Source organism: Bradysia coprophila, unplaced genomic scaffold, assembly GCF_014529535.1.
Source record: "Bradysia coprophila strain Holo2 unplaced genomic scaffold, BU_Bcop_v1 contig_94, whole genome shotgun sequence".
NCBI lineage: Eukaryota > Metazoa > Arthropoda > Insecta > Diptera > Sciaridae > Bradysia > Bradysia coprophila.
This window is the reverse complement of record NW_023504022.1, coordinates 9,766,366-9,786,107: the sequence shown is the minus strand read 5'-3', so window position 1 is coordinate 9,786,107 and position 19,742 is coordinate 9,766,366. Positions and strand designations below refer to the sequence as shown.

General features: G+C 34.1%; 1 protein-coding gene across 3 annotated transcripts; it reads right to left on the bottom strand.

The window, feature by feature from the left end:
- Nucleotides 1-1,033: 1,033 nt before the first annotated feature.
- On the bottom strand, nucleotides 1,034-11,034 carry LOC119085366 (segmentation protein paired-like). Of its 3 annotated transcripts, none has more exons than XM_037195746.1 (5): nucleotides 10,690-11,034; nucleotides 7,465-7,652; nucleotides 2,973-3,204; nucleotides 2,147-2,524; nucleotides 1,034-2,086 (listed from the first exon to the last, which is right to left on the bottom strand). In XM_037195746.1, exons 1-5 carry the CDS (start codon nucleotides 10,748-10,750, stop codon nucleotides 1,500-1,502), a joined length of 1,446 nt encoding a protein of 481 aa, XP_037051641.1. In that variant the 5' UTR covers nucleotides 10,751-11,034; the 3' UTR covers nucleotides 1,034-1,499. The 3 variants fall into 3 exon arrangements, with proteins under 3 accessions (XP_037051641.1, XP_037051643.1, XP_037051644.1); XM_037195748.1 differs by having other exon boundaries at nucleotides 3,102-3,204; XM_037195749.1 differs by lacking the exon at nucleotides 7,465-7,652.
- Nucleotides 11,035-19,742: the final 8,708 nt, after the last annotated feature.

The following is a 19,742-nucleotide window of genomic DNA, read 5'->3' as shown; positions in this document are numbered from 1 at the left end:
CGTAGTGATTCATGCAAGGCCCTAATTTTCGGGCCCGAAGCATGAAAAAAGTGGTTCGTATGTATAAAATTAATTTTGTCTCAGTAATAGGTTTCTTCCAAGGCCGTTCAAAATGTCAATCGTCATCCACAGAGAAGCCAACACAGCCTCACTTTGAAGTTTTAACGAACCAATTTGTTTAAGTTGCGGTTATGTTTGCTTCTGTGTCGGTTGTTTTCGGCCTGTCAAAATTCGTTTATACCGTACGATGGAAGAAACCTATAAGGGTGCGTACAACGATTGTTTTTCGTTAAGGGACGCATGTCAAAGTTCACTATCTATCTATCTCCTCTACATACATCTGTCATATGGGTAGTCTTGGTAAGACTGTCAAAAATTCGCTAGTGAATGTCGACGAATAACTGCACCGAATCGGTTAACCTGGCCTGGTTAAACAACTGGTTTATCTTTTGCGAATAAACCGTTCAAAATACCAACTCAAAATACCAACGACTCGCACTGAGTTATTGAGTTGCTAGTTCGTAAATTTCAACCGCAACACTATGATTCCGTCAATCAGATTTGTTCACAATTACAAATATGTCTGATTGAATTGGTTCATTGGTTTGCGGCTGAGATATTATCTACGAGCAACATCTCTCATTCTTCTGTTGTACTTACAAAGTGTTACAATGTCTTGTATTGCCATTTATTCAGTCAGCTAAGGCCCGTTGACGTGGTGTGTTGTCTTCTATTTTTACAATTAATCTAGATTTCCGTTCCTACTATTCACTACTGCTCTAGTCTTCTGTTGGCGACAGTTACAGTTATATTCAATTACTCAGACAAGCACTCAGTGCTTCACTGAATGAAGCATTTTTTTTAAAAATTTTTAGATTAATTGCGGTCTTGCAGTAATTTAGCAAAAACATCTCCATCCGAAAATATACTTCACTCTCGACTTCACGTATGTTAGTTTTCGATCAAAGTGAACGTTCGCTCGATGTTTTTTGTTTTATTTTTTTTTTATTATTTTCATGAATCGATTAAAATTTCTTAGAATCTAAAAACTGGACGAAAATCACTTAATTAAAATTAAAACTGATGGAGAAATCACTTAGTAGGAAATTCTTATACAATTTACATAGTCTCCCATTACAAATAACAGTTTCATTGAGTGAAAATAAAAATGAAACAAAAATTTTTGTTCCAAACGGTTATCATTCACAGAACGGTATTCTATCATCGTATAACACTTCATTCGACATTATCCGTCGGAAAGTCATCATTAACATTTCACGGACGGCAAGCATATCACTAGTATTTATAATCGTGTCGAATCTTGTAGCTCGTTTGATCTGTTGATACAAAATCTGTTACTTCATTCGTTTCAACGTGCATTTTGCTATATAGAACCACAATCACCAGAGCTGCTCACTCTATTGGTGTCGTCGGTGCCGAAAACAGATGATGGTATTCTTCATCTTCATCCAGATTGATCGTGCGTTAAATCGGATTTTCTAGTAGGGCCAGTAGTACTGTTGAGGCATGAAATTCTTTGTCGGTGCGTGTGTTGGAAACGGTGCCAAATTTTGCTGCACATACGTGGGTTGATGATGTAACAAACCAGAAGTAATGTGATGCAATTGATTGTTGGGTGCTGATTGCACATCCGAAGGTGAAATCGGTTGTAATGGTCGACTTGATGAGTTGTTCCACGGTGAATACAGATTGTTGTTGGTGTGCGACAAATGACTCGGCATCGAGACATTTTCCTCGGCTGGTGTGCATCCGTCGTTGCTATTACTGTTTCCACTATTCGGACCGGCAATGGTTATCAGACTGGTTGGCGTTGGTGGTAGTTGAATGGGACTTGTGTAATGATCAGTAGGACTGTCTCCGCGACCAATCAACTGATGCGATTCAGTAGCAATTGTGGATGGTATGGTATTCGTCAAATGGTATGGTGATGATGAATTCAAACTTGTCATGCTGGAGTGATTTGGGTAACTGGGTGTCGGATTGTGAATCTGATGGGGTGGAGTTGTGTGACCATGCGATGTCGGAATATGGCTTTGATGTATATGCGATGGATAGAAGTCGTGAACTGGAAATAAATCAGATTTAATGATCCAACTGTTCAAATCAATTAATGGGTGAAATGTACTTTGATGGGGTTGCGGTGAATAGTTGGATGGTTCAGACATTGGTTGACCCATTACAGAGTAATTGGGCGGCCCATTTATGGGATACTGAACCGCACCATTGTACATCGAATTCGGTCCGGAGTTTTGTTGTTTTCGCAGTCGTGCTCTTCGATTACTGAACCAAACTTGAATTCTAGCCTCGGTTAGTTTGGTTCGCTGAGCCAATTCTTCACGCGTGTAAATGTCCGGATACTGTGTCCGCTCAAAGGCACGCTCCAGTTCGTCCAGCTGAACGGCTGTAAAGGTTGTACGCGAACGCCGCTGTTTCCGTTTCAATGCAATGCCAGGTTCACTGTCGCAGTCGGAGAGTTCGCCATCGGATTCGTTTTTCAATGAATCTAGAAAAGACGAGAGAGAAAAAATGGCCCATTGATTAAAACGTATAATTAGGCTGACACTGATGAATATTTTTTTAGTTCGTTTCCAGTTGGTAATTAGTTAACTAAATTAGGTGAACTCCCTAGTCATTTATTAAAATATTTCCGTTTCTTCTATACGCATATAACATGTCATGAATTATGAAATTTTGAAGTCCATAAAATCATCATTAATAATCATTACATGATTTTCTAGAAGTAACAAAAAAAAACACAGCAAAGGTTTTCGTTTTGTTGAATTTGAAATTTTTCGGGGGCATCGTGAACTCATAACATTATTAATGTAAGGCGGCTACATTATTGTTTCTACTCAGTTTTTTTTTTCGTTTCTCGGACAATGTTTTGTGTGTGAAGAGTTTTGGTTTTTTTTTTGGGTTATTACAGGTGGATGTTGATATTAAAAATTTACCAGACTTTTTGTCGTCATCACCATCACGGCCACGTAATAATCTTGAAATTGCTGAAACCGATGGAGCAGACGAACGATCACAAATGCCCTCTTTGACTAGACGATCGCGAATTTCCCATGAAAATATACCTGGATTTTCGCGCTTGTATTCCTCAATGCGTGACTCTACTTCCGGTGTTGCCACACGAGGCTTGGAACCGCCAATTACGCCTGGTCTAATTGATCCGGTTTCCTGGAAATTGAAATTATTCATTCATGAGTTAAAATGTCTGCGAGATCGTTATTTGGATTTCTCTTTGTCTTTCATTATACATTTGTACGAACTAAATGTGAGCCGGCGCTGGGGCATTAATCTTATGTTCTTGTTTGTTTAAGATTCTGGTTGAAGGTTGATTTCTAATATCTTTTTTAGGAACTTTTGTAATTTTCGGTGTTTTTGATATTATTTTTTTAAGTTGAAGGACTAATTCTCAAAAATTCTTAAATTAATTTTTAAGAATTTTAGAATTAAAATCTTGAAAACTCTAGTCCAGACGCTTGTGTCTTGTGTTTTAAGATTTTTTGTGAATGGATTCTGATAGAGTATCAAAAGTCTTAGAACTAAATTTTTTTCTTGAGGTCGATGAACCGGTATTACCGGTAAAATTACCGCTTTAGTGTAAAACTAAGAATCGCTATAACTCGAGATAGAAGTGACTTGGTTCGGATTTCTTTTTTTTGTTAGAAAGGTACATTAATTACCTAAGTTTTATGGAAGAACTTTTTTTTTGGAAAAACAAAATGGCGGAAATATGGTCATTTTCCGTAGACACTACACAAAAAACCGCTAACTTTGAAGTCATTTTTGGCCGGTGTCTTACGACCGGATTTCGTGTAAGTAGGCTCATTCGACAGGTAACTACAGCCAAAAAAGTTCCGAAAGTGATAAAAAAAAATTACCCGAGATATTGAGCAAAAAGTGAGGTTAATACACAATCGGATTTTTCTTGCACCGGTTTCCTTTCGATTTTCGATTTAAATTTGAAATGAGCCGGAAAATGACAGAAAATTGTAGTACTAACGTCAACACATCCGAAACAATGCATAAAAATTTTTCTATATGGGACAGACGAGTCAAAAATGTGAAAACCTACGAAATTTGAACTATTTTTTGCCGTTTTCTCAATTTTAGCGAAAAAAAAAATATTTAATTAAACGGACAACTTGAGGGAACCTTTTTTATCGCATTAGATACATCAACAGCAGCAATTAAAAAAATAAATTTATCTGGAGACTCAATTTCGACAGAAAAATTCAGAAATTTTCAAAGAAATCGTAATTTTTTCATTTAAAAAATGGAGTATGTCTTCAATTAAACTTAAACTCATTAATTTTTGTTCTGTTTATTCGTTTTTGTAACGAGGCAAAATACTATTGAATAGATACAAAATTCATTTAGCAACAGCAGGTAGATCGTTAGACCAACATAATCTACCTTGGAACCTAACCTCAGTAATTCCATTCTCCTCCAAACATTTTTTCTAAATCGGTTGTGAATTACTATATTTCTCATCTTAACAAAGAGTTGTAACGGCTTCTTCTGAGAACTACTCCCAGATGGTTCCACCTATTTTCAAACTTGACCTGAAGATTTCGATACTTCATCGAATAAAAAAAAGTTTTTGAAAATCCGTTGAGATTTACTCAAGTTATCGTGCACCACTCATCTCTCCTCCACGAGACCAATTTTGGTCACGCAGCATTCTGGAAAACAGTGGTGGAAGAGTCACCATACTTCGAACTCCCGTTTGACTCTACCACTCCAACTTTTTGTTTCGAGAACAAATTTGAAACGATTTTATTTCATCTAGAGAAGACTGGTCTAGCAACCCGTAATTCACAAAAAATCTTAAAACCTCGAATCCCACAGGATGACACAAGCGTCTGGACTAATCAGTCACTGATCAATATATAAATTTCGATAATGGGCACTTTGCCGCATGGGAATTTTAATGTTTCAATAAACACAATTTTATTTTATTAACGATTTTCATCCAACGATTAACTAAATTCATAACAAGTCCTTCCGAAATTAAAAGGCTAAAGAAAAATTTAAAGTCTAGGAAACCTCCTTGTCAAGATCTTATTCAAAAATTTCTAATTAAAAAAACTTCCGTTTCAAGCAGGACTATCAATTAACAAAAATAATGAATGCTTGTATTTTGCACTATACTACTATTTTATATAACATTGGGAAATCGCTAAAGAACACATGAATTAATAAGAGCAGGGCAGCAGAGCTCCCTATTGTGAGGAACTACAAGCCAAATTAGGGTCAAACATGACAAATAAAGTTAGAATGTGAAGCTTTTTTGGGTTTCCTTCCGGACTTTTGGAACTCTCAAAGTGTGGCAGACTGGTTCCCAAAATTACATGATCCATCACTGTTTTCAAATTTATAGGGTTTCTTTTGAACTCACTCTGGGACTTTCGGGCTTACTGAGAAGGAAGGGGGTTTGTTCCTAAAATTCCATTATTCCGCTGGTAGGTGGAAAAAGATTATTTCAGTTTCGGGTAGACGACCTTTAAAAACATCGTTTTCCTGGAAAACGCTTATTCACAAAATTTCAAGATTTGGAAGTTGAAAAGCCACCAAGGCGGCACTACAATGATAAGTTCTTCTTTTGATTTTTTTTGTTTGTCAACAAGCACTGAAACTTCCACAACAAATGATGTCAGACCAAACACACTAAAGGATAAATGTGACGCAAGTCCTCGTGTCATTCCTTACAAAAAAAAAACTCTTAACTGAGAGTGACACGTTCTGTGCACATTCTGAGAGTTATTCACTCAAAATTGACCCTCGTGAAGCAGGGGCGCCGACTTCTAGGTGGCGTTGGGTGCTCAAGCACCCGACACCAAGATTCGTTGGGTGCGTAGCACCCAACAGATATTTGATATTTTTCTTAATTAAATAAACTAACATTATTGCCACTATTTCTGAATTGAAACAAAAAAGCCTTCAGACATTTTTCGGACCTTCACAAGCAATAATAATAACGTTTCTGTGTTAGTTGTCTTGAATTGTAGTTTTTGTATTAGTTTTGTCTTAGCTTGGTGTTCCACTTCAGCACTTTCCTAATGTAGAACCGAGAAGAAACGTGCAGAAATAGTCATCTATATTACAGACGATATGTTTAAAAATAAAATCATACGAGGAACATGACAAAGGCTATGAAGAATACTTTGTAGAAATAGTCATTTACGTCACAAGGACAAAGGTCCGAAAGTACTTTTCCATGTGACGTATTGAGTTTTTCATGCTTGCTATGGGAACCGAAAGTAGAAAAATGTTTACTTTCGCCCCTCAAAATTGACATTTTTACTTTCGGTTCCCATAGCAAGCATGGAAAAGAAATAGTATGTCAGGACTTTTGGTCAGGGCGAGGGCGACCTGGATTGGGTACGAGTACGACTTGTAAGTATAAGCAGAAACCTGAAATGTTAACTTTTTGACTTGCTGTCAAAATGGAAGTCAACCTGAAACTACTTTCGAGCCAACCTGATTTTTTCAGGTCAGTTTCATTTTCTTTAACCGGAAGCCACCCTGTTAAGATCAGGTAAATGAGATTCCGATTCAAGTTTTACTTTACCTGAACCACTCCGACCATTAGACGACAGTTGCATAAAAAATGGAAAACATGCATACGAGCAATTTTTCTCTAATGTCGATATACATGTCCAGAATAGAGATGAAAAACCGGAAATTTCAACTCAAATTTTCCACCAAAATATTATATAAAATGAAGCTAGATTGTCAAAAGAAGGCTTGAACCAAAGGAAAGTGAATGTAGTTATTCCGTAATATTTTCATGAAGAAGTATGTTCTACAAGTACGACTTAGACATTATTGACTCAATCTTGATTGCAATACGATCACTTCATTTTAGTTTTTTGGCGAACCCTATCTATTTGGACGAATGTAGCCTTATTTTATGACGTTCTGCTGGAAAACTTGAGTTTTTGGTTCGGTTTAGACAGGCAATTTCTTAAAGGAAAACCTCTCTACGCACTCATGCGCCCTTTGGTTATAGTTTGTTCTTAGCTTTACATTTCTCGACTATATTATTACTACGATGGGAGAATACATATTTCTCTGTTAGATTTACAAATCACTGAGAACCAGGTCTTGCACTTTCTCTTGATATTAAATTAAGTTGCTAGATTCGCTATCGTGAAAATCACTGTACAGAGATCTCGCACCCAACAACCAGAACACAAGTCGGCGCCCCTGTCGTGAAGTTTAGAGCCACCAAAAAGTGACCGAAAATTTTCAGAATATTTGACTAAAAACAGTTCTTTGCGGATTTTAAAATCTCGTTGAATAAGTGAACCTTTGCACCCAGTTTCATTAACGACAAAAAAACGAGGAAAATTGATGGACTCAATGTTATAATGAAAGTCCGATAGAATATTTAGCATTTTACAAAATAAAAATGATTTTTCGCCTCACCTGATATCTGTTCAAAATTTTCGAGACGCATCCATGACTAACACGCAGTTGTCTCGAAATCACACACGGCCGTATACCAGAAGCAGCCATTTCGACAATTCTTAGTCTTATGCTATTCGGCAATGGTCGCCCATTGATGAACATTCCTCCTAATTGATTTAATCTTCCTTGACCTGCAGACATATCACCTGTAACAAATATTTTATGATGTGAGTGGTTTAGAATCGATTCGGGAAGTTATTGTGGCTGTTACTATTGAACTAGTAGCTCTTCTTATAGGAATATGCAACTGAAATTTCATTTTATCATTGAGTGTTTGAATAACCCAAACAGAGGTTGTGGGTTAAAGAGTCTGTAAGTTTTTATAATTTAGAAAAGTAAAGCCCTTTAAGTTTGAATGTAGAGCCGGCGACTGCGACGTTTGTATGAATGGATCAGCGGAAACAAACTGAGTCACTTATTACAAAGTCAGCCAGCTGTAATATTGAAAAGAAAACTTAACAGAGTCCATAGTACTGCGTCTAGCATTACCACTCATAATATATCAATAGGGCGACAAAAAGCCCATTAAATCTGCTACTTCTTTTGCTGAAAGTATTGATAAGTTTGATGAGAAATCTTTTACTTTAATAGTACGTTGAGCATGTTTTGCTATTTATAGTAGAACAATAGTGAGAACTTATTTTTATCGTCTTTGTCGGCAACAGATGACTATATAATATAGTTCATAATCGCTTCTTATATAATTCATTGTTCCTAATGAACGATCTGTAACTTGCAGAAGATCAAACTGCTAAAAAAATAGGTTCACTCATCGTAGAAATTCTATTACCAGTTCTAGAGATTTGAACAGAAACAAATCTGCTCATGGCAACGCTAAGGGATCACTATATTATTATGACTTTATATGACACGAATGAATTTAAAGTGATACCACGCTGTGTTTCATATAATTTCGTCCCTTTAAACCGAAGCCATCAATGTTGTTGTCACTATTGACTCTGATGGTTGCACAGTAAAATATTGAAATTAAAATGCAATTTTTTCATTAACAGAAAAAGTCATGTTACATTGTGTGCACTCTACGGTTCAAATAATGTGCAATAAACGTCCATGCATGCCCAATAAATATTTTGAGCAATAAAATCAGGTAGAACATTTGGAATAATGGACCTTCTGAAAACTTTCTGGAAGTTATAAAAAAGTCATTTGTAACTACTGAGCACCATGAAATGTTTTTTTTTAAAGAAGTGAGGAATGTGTGTTGAACATTTCGGTGCTGGAACTATGTGGAAAGAAAAAAAATGAAAGGGGTTGTTAACACATAACATGTCTCTATATCGAAATTAGACCTTACGACCTAGAAATGCTTCAAAAAAGTCGTGCTGAATTTACCGTTATTGGAGTGTGCAATTTTTTATGGAAAAAGTTTCCAGTCTAAATCCTAAGTAGCACAAAATTAAGTTTTTCCTTTTTAAGAAATTCCACATTTTTCACCCACAGTTACTTATTTCTGTAAGACTTTGAAGAGTTAAATTTGGTAATTAATTACAACAGCTGGTAAATCGACACACTTCACATAAATCTAGTACTTCGAGGCCGGTACGTATATAGTACAAATATATGTGGGTTATAGGTCAAACAAACAGAAGGAAGAATGGAATAAGAAAATAGGAAGCTAGATACCAACAATAATATTGCTCCTTGTTACCCAGTGTATGGTTTGCTTCACCTCCCGATGTTAATGGTATACACTACATATCTATGGAAACAATCAGGGAAGAGTCTACAGCGAGCCTTCTCCCACTTCGTAAAACAAAAGTTCTATTCGAAACAATATTTTTTTTTAAATGTGATTGTGCTTCGAATTACAGTTTAGATTTGTCTGCTTCCACTCCTTTCTATTAAATCAATCAGTGACCCAAGCAAATAGATCGCCTCGTGGCAGCTTCTGGGGCACTTGGTATGTTTCTGAGAAAACAAACTTGGAACAAACACAAAATCTTCGACAAGATAGATTTTCTCGTGAAAAAAAAAAACAATTGTCTCAGACGTTGACAGTTCCTCAAATCGCTGTGTAATCCTATAATGGATCATATCAGATAATCGTCGGATGAGATTTATGTCAGATATTTTTGCAACACCGTGCCGTTTCAGGCGAGAAATCAGAGAAAGCAGAGATCAAAGTTCGATGGCAGTGCAGACGGAATTGCTCGAATTAAACAAATGTTTACATACATGGTTGATGAGACAAATGAGTAACGACTGATCATTATAATGAGAATCAATTTTCGCATCAATATCGTTGTAAGAACCACCATGCCCTCAACTAGCAAAATTTCCAATATGCCACTTACTCAAGTATGATTAATCATTGATATTTTTCGATGTTAGAAAACCGTGTAGTGCACAAAAACCCAATGGCTTGTACACTTACAGCCGAAATTCTGTTAATTAATGATCGTTCAGAAACATCTGTTATTGACAGCAGTGGCAAAAATAATCGATGACATCCAGTTAACATTGTCTTATATAGGGAAATGTATATTAAACCGAATGAAATAAAAGATTTTGTATTCAACACTAGATGATACTAGAAACAAATGAAGTAACAGATTTTGTTGGTGATCATGGCAACACATAAGTTACTATAGTCTATTGAGTAACAGTGTATGATGATGGGAGTGATTTTAATTGAATGAAATTGGATCGAATGAGTTGAATTTTTGCGAATTCATGGTCGAATAAAATGGAAGAAATTTAAATTCAAATCTTAAATTAAAAATTAAATCTTAAATTAAAATCTTAAAAAAAAAAACGATTCGTAGCTAGGTCTTTTAATTCTAAAGGTGATAATAGTACATTACTATACCAGTGAAGTAATTTCGTATCTCGTATCCAGATGAGTAAAACTATCCGAGGGCTTCAGCCCGAGGTACTTTTACCCATAGTGATACGAGATATCAAATTATTTCACGTGTAAAGTATGGCGCTTTACTTTACGAGCGGAGGAAAGGGTCTTCTCTAGTGAGGGCCATATTACCTCACTAGTAAAGTAAAAGCTTATCCTCAGTCATTATTGCTCAGCTTCTTTCAAAAAAATTTAAGAGATCGCCAAAAAAGGAACGGACAAAAGGAAATTCTTAATTTATCGGCACACGATGATCAAAATGTCCACAGTCAGCACACAATGATCAAAATGCGTTTCTCTATAACTAACCTTACCTTGAAAAGCATATCCACTAAAACAAGGACGATGCATTGTTCCCAAATTGGTTACAGTCATATTTGATTAAACATCAAGTTTAAAACAAATTTCACAATATGCACACAGAAAACTTATCAAAACCTTTGATTGCCAAGTCTCAAAATGACTAAGGTATGAAAATGTAAGAGTCCTTAAGTCGCACTTAACTTTTCCTTTTTCTTAGTAACCGATTTATTAACTTTGTGAACATTAACAAATCGTAGAAAATCTGCGTCAAAGATCTGATCTGATGGACCCTTTTTTCTGATGATCAAATCCAAACCAACAAAAATAATTTAAATAAAAAAATTGAAAAACGAGATTTATTTTCAAATGATCGACCGATCTCACCTAAGGCACTATGGTAACTGACTTAAAGTGTTTCCAATCGATCCATCAACTTTAATTCTACACAAATACATTCAAATCCATCTGAAAATAGGCAACATTATACCGCCCCAACTATTATTATGAAGGTTCAACAGTTTGTTTTTTTGGTAAGTTTTCGTATATATTTCGTTCAACTATTTTTTGAACATTTTCAACGAAACACAACGAGAACGACGAGTATACGATTATTTTTTTCATTTTGTTCGAAATATGGAGAATTGTTTTTTTTAATGCTGTAGCTAAGACCGCCTTTCTTTACTGTATAATTGTATGTACGGACTTTTTTTAAGTTGAACCCGCCCATCACGAGCTACTGTTTTCAATTTTCATGTTTTTTATTCGCCTTTGTCTTTCGACAAAAAAATGTGGTAGTAATTACATCCGTTAACTATACATACATAACTAGAATTATGCCATTAAGGAAATTTTTTCGATTTTATTTTTGGGCAATCATAAATGACGGCGATAATAAAAAGTTTTTTTTTTGTCCAGAGAACAATATTGAACATGATTGGGTCATTAGGTTCCTTTTGGTGTATTGGTTGTGTATTTTTGTGTAATTTCATTGATTAAAGACGACCAAAAATATATTTCTTTCGAAGCTAACACACTATGTATGTCACATCCATTTAATGTAAGTGACTGTCCACATTTAATCGGAGCCTAAATTGATGATTGACCATAAATTGTGGATTTGAAACAATTTTGGAAAATTAATTTTTTTTTATTAATCATGAACTAATCGAAAAGAGAATTAATTTTGGTGCACGCGAATGAGTTGGTCATTTTTTTTTCTATTTGTGAATGACCAAGAGATCTTTTGAAATATTCCATAGGTCGATATTTGACCATCGACGTCGAAACGTGAGCCAAATACACTTCATAGGTCAATTGATTCATTGTTACCGGAATCGGATTGGATATATTTATCGTTCCATTTTATGGCTTTGAACGGACTGGTAATGTTTGTGATAAGAGTTCATAAATATGTCATTTTCACCCTTTCAATGTTCAACATTAAAAATAAGAGAAACACTGCAAAATTGTCAGAACAGGCATATCACCTCTATGATTTCTAAATCTATTACTTCTTTTAAAATATTTTCAACAGATTGATTGTTCTCCTCAAGGATCAAGAGATACGATATCAAACACTCTTAGAATATTTCTATTCGTCGATGGCATTCGGATGTTAAAATGTGTTCAACAAATGGTTCAATTATAATGTTAATGGTGAATAACAATTATTCCTTGCAGCCTGTGTGCTTTCATGATTTTTGTTTTAGTAATTAAAAGAGTAGTTAACGGGCTGAGTCAAATTAAAACTCTTTTTTTTAAGTAAAGAAAGAGTTTTAATTTGACCCAGCCCGTTAACTATTGATTCAATTGCGCTGTGTCCCGCGCTTCTTGTTATAATACTTGAATCCATCAAAGTCGAAGAAAATCCGATCCTTAAAATAATCCTTAATCTCAAACACAAAACCCTTGAAAATTGGTAGAAATCTTTGAAAATCTTTTAAAAAATCAAAGGAAATCCACGATCACTAAACATTTCAGAGGTCCGTAGGAACTATTTTTGTCCTGAAGCCACATGCAGCAGCTTTAGGTTATCTTACAAAGCTTGATTTTGCAAGAAAAACAATAAACTTCATGATAAAAAAGATAGTTTCAGGTCGATCAGATAAGTTGGGTGAGTCAAGTTGATTGTCTCAACATTTCTGACTCGCCACATTTTGGGCTACCGACCTCATCACGTCTTCCCGAATTATCAATGGCTTTCGTGGGAAAAACGCTTATCGAAATCGGTTCAGATTTCGTGAAAATATCTCATAAAGTCACAATGGAGCTAGACTGCTCCAAACGAAAGACCCTGTGAAACAAAGCAATCAAAGCTAAGGAAAAATGTAAGTTAATTTGCTCGAAAATTCAAAAAAATTTCTCCTCAGAACTCACGTTGTTAAAAGAAATTAAAACTAGAGTGCAATTGCAAGTTGAATTTCTGTTTACTTAAGTATCTCTACTAGATCTTTAGCGTGAAGCTGAATCCAGTTATGCATAACGAGGCAGTTTACAATTTCAAGATGAGGCCCTCAATTTTATTGGAATATTCAAATCATTTCACCAACATTTGGTTGTTGTGAAATTGAATCCATCGTCACGTCCTACAATTATATATATTTATATCTGACAATTGATGCGATTTATCTACCAAAAATTTCTAATTTCCGTTCCAAAAATCATCAGCATTTTTTCAAACAATTTAATTGTATTTTTTCTCTTCACACTCACTTTTGTCAAAAATCATTTACATGTAACATTCCAAAATAAAAATAATTAAATGGTCCAGCAAACTAGGTGTACCAATTCGGAAGACCAGCAAACAGTTTTAATTGTCTGCATTGTAAAATTACGTTTAACATTTTCTCTCGATGATATTTTCCAAAAAGAAAAAAAAATCGTTTTAGTTAACGATTTTCCTGTGTAAAATATCCGACTCGATTCGAATTATGTGATCCATTTTAATCAATAGGTTAGCCTCTGTTCATTATATATATTCAAATCAGATATCGAAAGTAGATTTTGTTTTTTTTGTTTTCTGCAAATGCAAAGTGCAAAATTTATTGCGGAAATACCTATAAAATCGACTTCCTTATTAGTTATACAATTACGCTGCTAATGTGTCGACAATAATTCAATTGTTCCATGAATGAAACTTCTTAACCGATAACATATTTTACACAATTAATATTTTCACGCTCTCGTTCTAGATGTTATAGCATTGGGAGTATGCTTAATACGCGCTAATCATAAACACATAAACATTCGAAATGAATACAAAATATTGTATACTCTGCCATGCTGCCATGCTAAACAAACTTGACTTCTTAAATATTTTAACAGGATATTTATGACGATGTCTTTCATTTTTTTTTATAGTACTGGTACTTTATTGCCATCATAAAACTGTTAAGTTCTACGTCTGGGATCACATGAAAGTTTTTCTTAAAAGAAAGAAGTCACATGCAAGGAGACGAGGCTACAGACATATAAGATAAGAAGTCGGCGTTCAAAATGTTGAACCATCATGCATTCAATATCGAACCATCATCGGTGTTGATTTCTTTTCGGTTTGTAAACTTATTTTACCACAGGAGATAATATAACCGCAAGGGATTATTTATTAGAATCCTGGAAAATCTACAAAGAGTCAAAAATGTGCTTGTTTGCTGTAGTGAAGACAACAAGAACAAGTACGAGTTCATGTATTTCCTCATATTTGTATGTAAAAAACTAGATTGAGTCCTTTTCAGAGCTTTCTTAGTTAATAGATGGACGCATTTTACTTCAGCGTTAATTCCAGTTATATCGAATCCCATTGGGGTAAACTCACAAAGTCACAAGAAAAACGACGACAGGCAGCTATCTAGCACCCGCATACACAGTTTTTACAAAATTTTACAAATACACTTAGTTTGATCTTTTTTAATACAAACTCTAATTACTTTCAGTAGTTGCTGCATAAACATCTACAAAGTACGAAATACACTGTGTGAATTTTATTGATCTTAGGCGTAGCCCAGATCAATAAACGAGTTTTCCAATTTTTATTCCGAGTTATGTAATTGATTTCACATGCTTAGAGCGTCGAAAATTGTGTTTGAAACATGAAAAGTTCAGATTTCGACGCATACATCATGTAAAGATTTTTTGTTTATTGACCTCGGCTCCGCCTCGGATCAACAAAAATCACAAAGAAAACTCTATTTTTCATCTTTTGTACACATCTTTTTTACACCAAGTTATGTAAAATACAATTTTTGGGATACTTAACCAATTGAACAGATTTAATGATATGGCAATACATACTCTTTCTTCTTTAAAATAACATACTCCCATGATGTTCTCCAAAAGAAGTAATCCCTCTGTTCTTATAAAATAGCTTTAAAAACGTATTGAAGTATGAAATTCACAAGAAGGTCCACTGGTAGTATTTTTGAAGGAAACAAATTATATGGAACAAAGACAAATTTGTAATTTTTTTATATTTACACGGACTGCACAATATCCTTCCTAATATTATTATAAATTTTCTTCAAAGCTTTTCAGTAACACATCCAAATGACCCCAACCATATCATTACACTTTTAAATTTTTAACGAACCGAAATTCAACTTTCTCACATTTGACATATTGCTACGCTTTTAAATTCCTCCATACTTCATCACTAAATTCAATTCTTTCTTTTTCTGTGTTTTCGAAAAAAAAAGATGTTATAGCAGTTGATACTCGCATCACATATAGTTCGTTTTTAAAATGTAAATGATTAATGGTAAATTTCATAGAACAACTGATACAGCAATTTGTTTAACACAGGGTTTCAAATTATTCTTTTTGTAACAATCTAACACCCTCCAATAATTTATTTAACAAAAAAAAAATGGAAAAAGAATTTTTCAAATTAAAACGAGTATAATGATTTGTGATATTATGATTAGATGTATGGTCGAATGATTTTGGATCTATTGTATGAAAATGGATGAGTTTCAGTCATTTCAATATCGTAGAAGTAAATTTAAATAAAATAAATATTGGAAACAAATTTGTATTCTTCCATGAGGTAGAAGCTGCATTTGTGAAGAACTTTCTATCATCTGTTGGAGATAGCTAGCGACGACAAAATTAAACGATTGGCTCTAGTACGGTCGTTCAAAACGTATATGTTAAAAATAATGAAGTAAGAGATTCGATAATAACATTTTTTTTGACTTTATTTGCTGTAGAAATTGAAATTTAACCAACACGGTCAATGTTAAAAGTTTTGATAGGGCACCACAAATATTCTTGAAAATTCATCTTGATATCTTCGTGGTAAATTAACCTACCCATTTCTTCTCTACCAGTTTTGAAAATGTCGAGGGGTAACCGACTGGCCGAAATGGTGGCAAATCAATTACTAATTCCTTTTAATTGCTTTCAATTCCTTTTATTACTTCAATTACCGGATTAACACCTATACTTGCCGGATTCGACATTCAATTCCTATAATTCCAATTAATTTCTACAATTCCACGAATTTTCGAAATAATTCCACGACATTTTCCTTTATTATTCAATTCCATTGCGACATATTTTTTTGTAGGAAATAGTTGGTAAATATAGTTGTCAAATAGAGACTAAAGTCAAAGTTAAAGGAGCGTTTTGCAGTGAACAGATTATTTTGAAACGCTTTCGGCGAAACTGAAATTTGGAAGAGCTATGTTGCAGCTTCCCGGATACTACCCCGGATACTACCCCGTTTAATATAGTGTCAATTTTTGTGTTTCCAATTTTTGTGCTGTCACAAATTATCTGGGCTATCACAAAATTTATTGAAATTCGTTCAGTTTTTCGTTGTAATACAAATATTTGTGCCATCACGAATATTTAGGCTGACCACATTTTTTTTAGTTCTGTTCAGTTTCATCCATGAGCTCAATTTAAATTTACAGAACCAAATTATAGACGGCAACTGAATTTGCCCTTCAATAAATTGTATTAGGTTTGGTTTGCCATAGAAAGATAAACAATGGGTGCTGGATATAAAACAAATAAAAAAGTTGAGAAAATAATTTCAGAAAAGGAGATAACATTAGAGACATGATTATTTATGGTTCTAGTGCAGATTTAGCTGCTTTAGGTGACTTTCCTGTAAGTGACATGAAAGTCGTCGGATTATTCACAAATCAACTTTCAAATTGAGTGAACACAGATTTTTCCGACCCCCCTGAAATAAGAAAGTTACAGCACAAGAAATACATGCACAAGTAGAAAATTTTATAAGAAAATGTTAGTCGACTTTCATGATTGTTTATGGTTCTAGTGCACATGAAAGTCGTATTGAGGGAAAATTACAATTATTTACCGGATACTCCGGCAATTCCTTTAAGGGTGTGTAGTCAATTAACCGAGTCGGTTACCCCTCGGAAAATGTTTAATGTGCAAGGAATCCTTGAAACGACCATCGGCCGGAAAATCCCATCTTCGCTTCTGATAAATGCCTGTCCAATTTCATTGTGATCCGGCCAATTTCGCTTTTCAATGGCATAATCCAAGACGATTCGAAAATGCAAAATATCCAAGCTTGATTTATGCTCACTTTGATGTTGAATTTAGCTAATTAATATCTATCGTCCGTGAATGGTTAACGAATATATAAAAATTGATTCAAGAATCGAAATAATTGTATCCAGTAAATCAACTCCTTGGACTCACAATGTTTATCCACTTTATTTAGTCTAGGCTAGGGATTTTATGGAAGTATTGCAGATATACGATATACTGCTACTATAAGCTGTATTACTACACTCCAATGTTTCATGTGAGAAAAATCAGTTTGTTGACGTGAAAATTGTAGCAAAGTCAACCAACCCCGCTGTTTATCCCCTCGAAGATTGATTGGCGGAGGTATTTTCTGTGATCTTTAGAGCCACGACTGCAAATCATACAATGTTGGGCTCAAATCTCAAATGAAAGATTAAAGATCCAAACTTTTAGAGTGGAAAAAATCTGAAAATTCCATTTTTCCAATAGTTTTTCCAGGTTTTCCGAAATATCTTCGAAAATAATATTCTATTCTCTTTTGCTTAGGAAAAACAAAACAAAATCCAACAGAGGCAAACTCAGGGTCGATTTTCCGCCATCATTACAAGAGTAAACAATACACTGAGCGAAATTTCTTACGTGCTACGCGTGTATCATTCGTGCCCCCTGTGGTAAGATAGTTCAACAGTGGGCTTGAATATAATACGCGCGAGACGTATTTTACTGTGACAGAGATTTAAAAATATGAATTTTATTGAATTTACCTACGATTTACCAGTTTATTATCCAGTTTATAGTAGTTATTGTACATTTTAGCAGTTATTGGTAACAAATACTTTAAATTAAAAATTGACTTCTTTGGGAATTGAACCGGGGACCTCTCGATCTTTCTAATGTTGCACTACAATTGTGTTGGTTGACATTTCTTATTGTTGAATCGTAAAAAATATTTTTTTTTGTCGTTTATCTTCTTAGTGTTAAGAAATATAAATATGATCCAAATTCAATGTAAAAGACTATCCACTATATACGTTGAACATACGTAATGTGCGTTTTACTTCCGTCCCACTCGTAAGTTATTCAAATCTGATAATCGAAATACGTAAACACGTTTTCAACGTGTCTTACGTATAGAAAACATTGTCCATGTATCATATACGTCAATGAAGTATATTCCACTTTTCCAACGAATTTTACACATACCCGGAGTGTCTGAATTTTCTTTTTCTGTGTGTAGTTTTTTCAACAAGAAGCGGACATAAGGGATGATTTTTGAAAAATTTTTAAATTTTAAATTTTCTAATAAATTTGAAATTCAGAATAATCTTCAAATTTTGTTGACACACTAACAAAAACATACAAAAACTCGTACAGCATCGATGACACTTCTCTCTTGTACTCTTTCAGATTTTAGTTTCCACACACAAAAAACTGGGTATACAGTTAGTGTCCCATTAAGGCAAAATTTTAATTGCAAAACATAAAATAGCTAAATTGTTGTAGAAAAACTTTCGTTTCCACTTAAATTGGACATTATTTTAAATGGGAGCCTTTCTTTTATTTTGCATTATACCTTACAAAAATGTCGATTTTGATATAACTTTTGTTTTCGATATTATTATTTTGAAATGCATGACTGGGCTATTACCAAAACTAAATCCGAATGTGTGGCTATTATTATTGTTATTATTATTATCATCTATTATATGTGTATTTAAAAAAAAATAATCAAATTTACAATAAAAAATTAAAATAAAAATTATTTCGAATAAGATTTTCGAAAGATCAACGTTACACATTCCCACGAATTGTTTCTCGTATAGATTAAAAATATATAAAAATAAAGAAAAAACATTTCAACAACCCAAAAAAAATTATCGAAATTTCAAATGAATTTTCAATATATGGCGTGTGATACATGTGTATAGTAAACGTGCCTTTTGTATCTTCTCACGTTTCAAAAAGCCCATAGAGCTTTTTACAGTAAACATCTAAAAGTAATTACTGTTTTCTCAGACAAACCATAACATACAACCGGCACACAACAATAATAGCTACCGACACAGAAAAAAAAAACTTTTCAAAAAATATTTCATTCATTTTTATCGTGGCGTAAAATACTCTTCGACGCTCACGTAGCTTATACATAACTTACAAATTGTACTCTATTCATCATACATTGTACACATACGCACTTCATTAAAAAAATTTGCTCAATTAAAGTCAATCAATAATGAAATTGTAGTTTTTCATCCAAGACTTTTTGTTAGGAAAATAATAAAGAGAAAAAAAAGTTGAGCGAAAAAAAAACGTGTAAGGAACGTAGGCTCACAGCATGGGGTCGATATAATCAATAGATGCGCCCAACATCATCTTAGTGCTTCTACATCCGCTGGCGGGCTCATCACAATAAATAACAATAACTCGCCGGCTAGTACAATAGAAAAGAATTTCCTAAGAAATTAGTTTTATAATTAAAATATTCGTTTAAGGTGCAAAAGTATTTTTCGGATGGATATTTCCAGTCGATTTCTATTAAGCCGATCATATCAAAATAAAA

Coding starts and splice junctions, on each gene's coding strand:
- LOC119085366 (XM_037195746.1), bottom strand. CDS start 10,750: ATGACTGTAACCAATTTGGGAACAATGCATCGTCCTTGTTTTAGTGGA. Junction 2,525..2,972: donor TGATGACGACAAAAAGTCTG/GTAAATTTTTAA, acceptor CGTCTTTTCTAG/ATTCATTGAAAAACGAATCC. Junction 2,087..2,146: donor TTCACCGCAACCCCATCAAA/GTACATTTCACC, acceptor ATTTATTTCCAG/TTCACGACTTCTATCCATCG.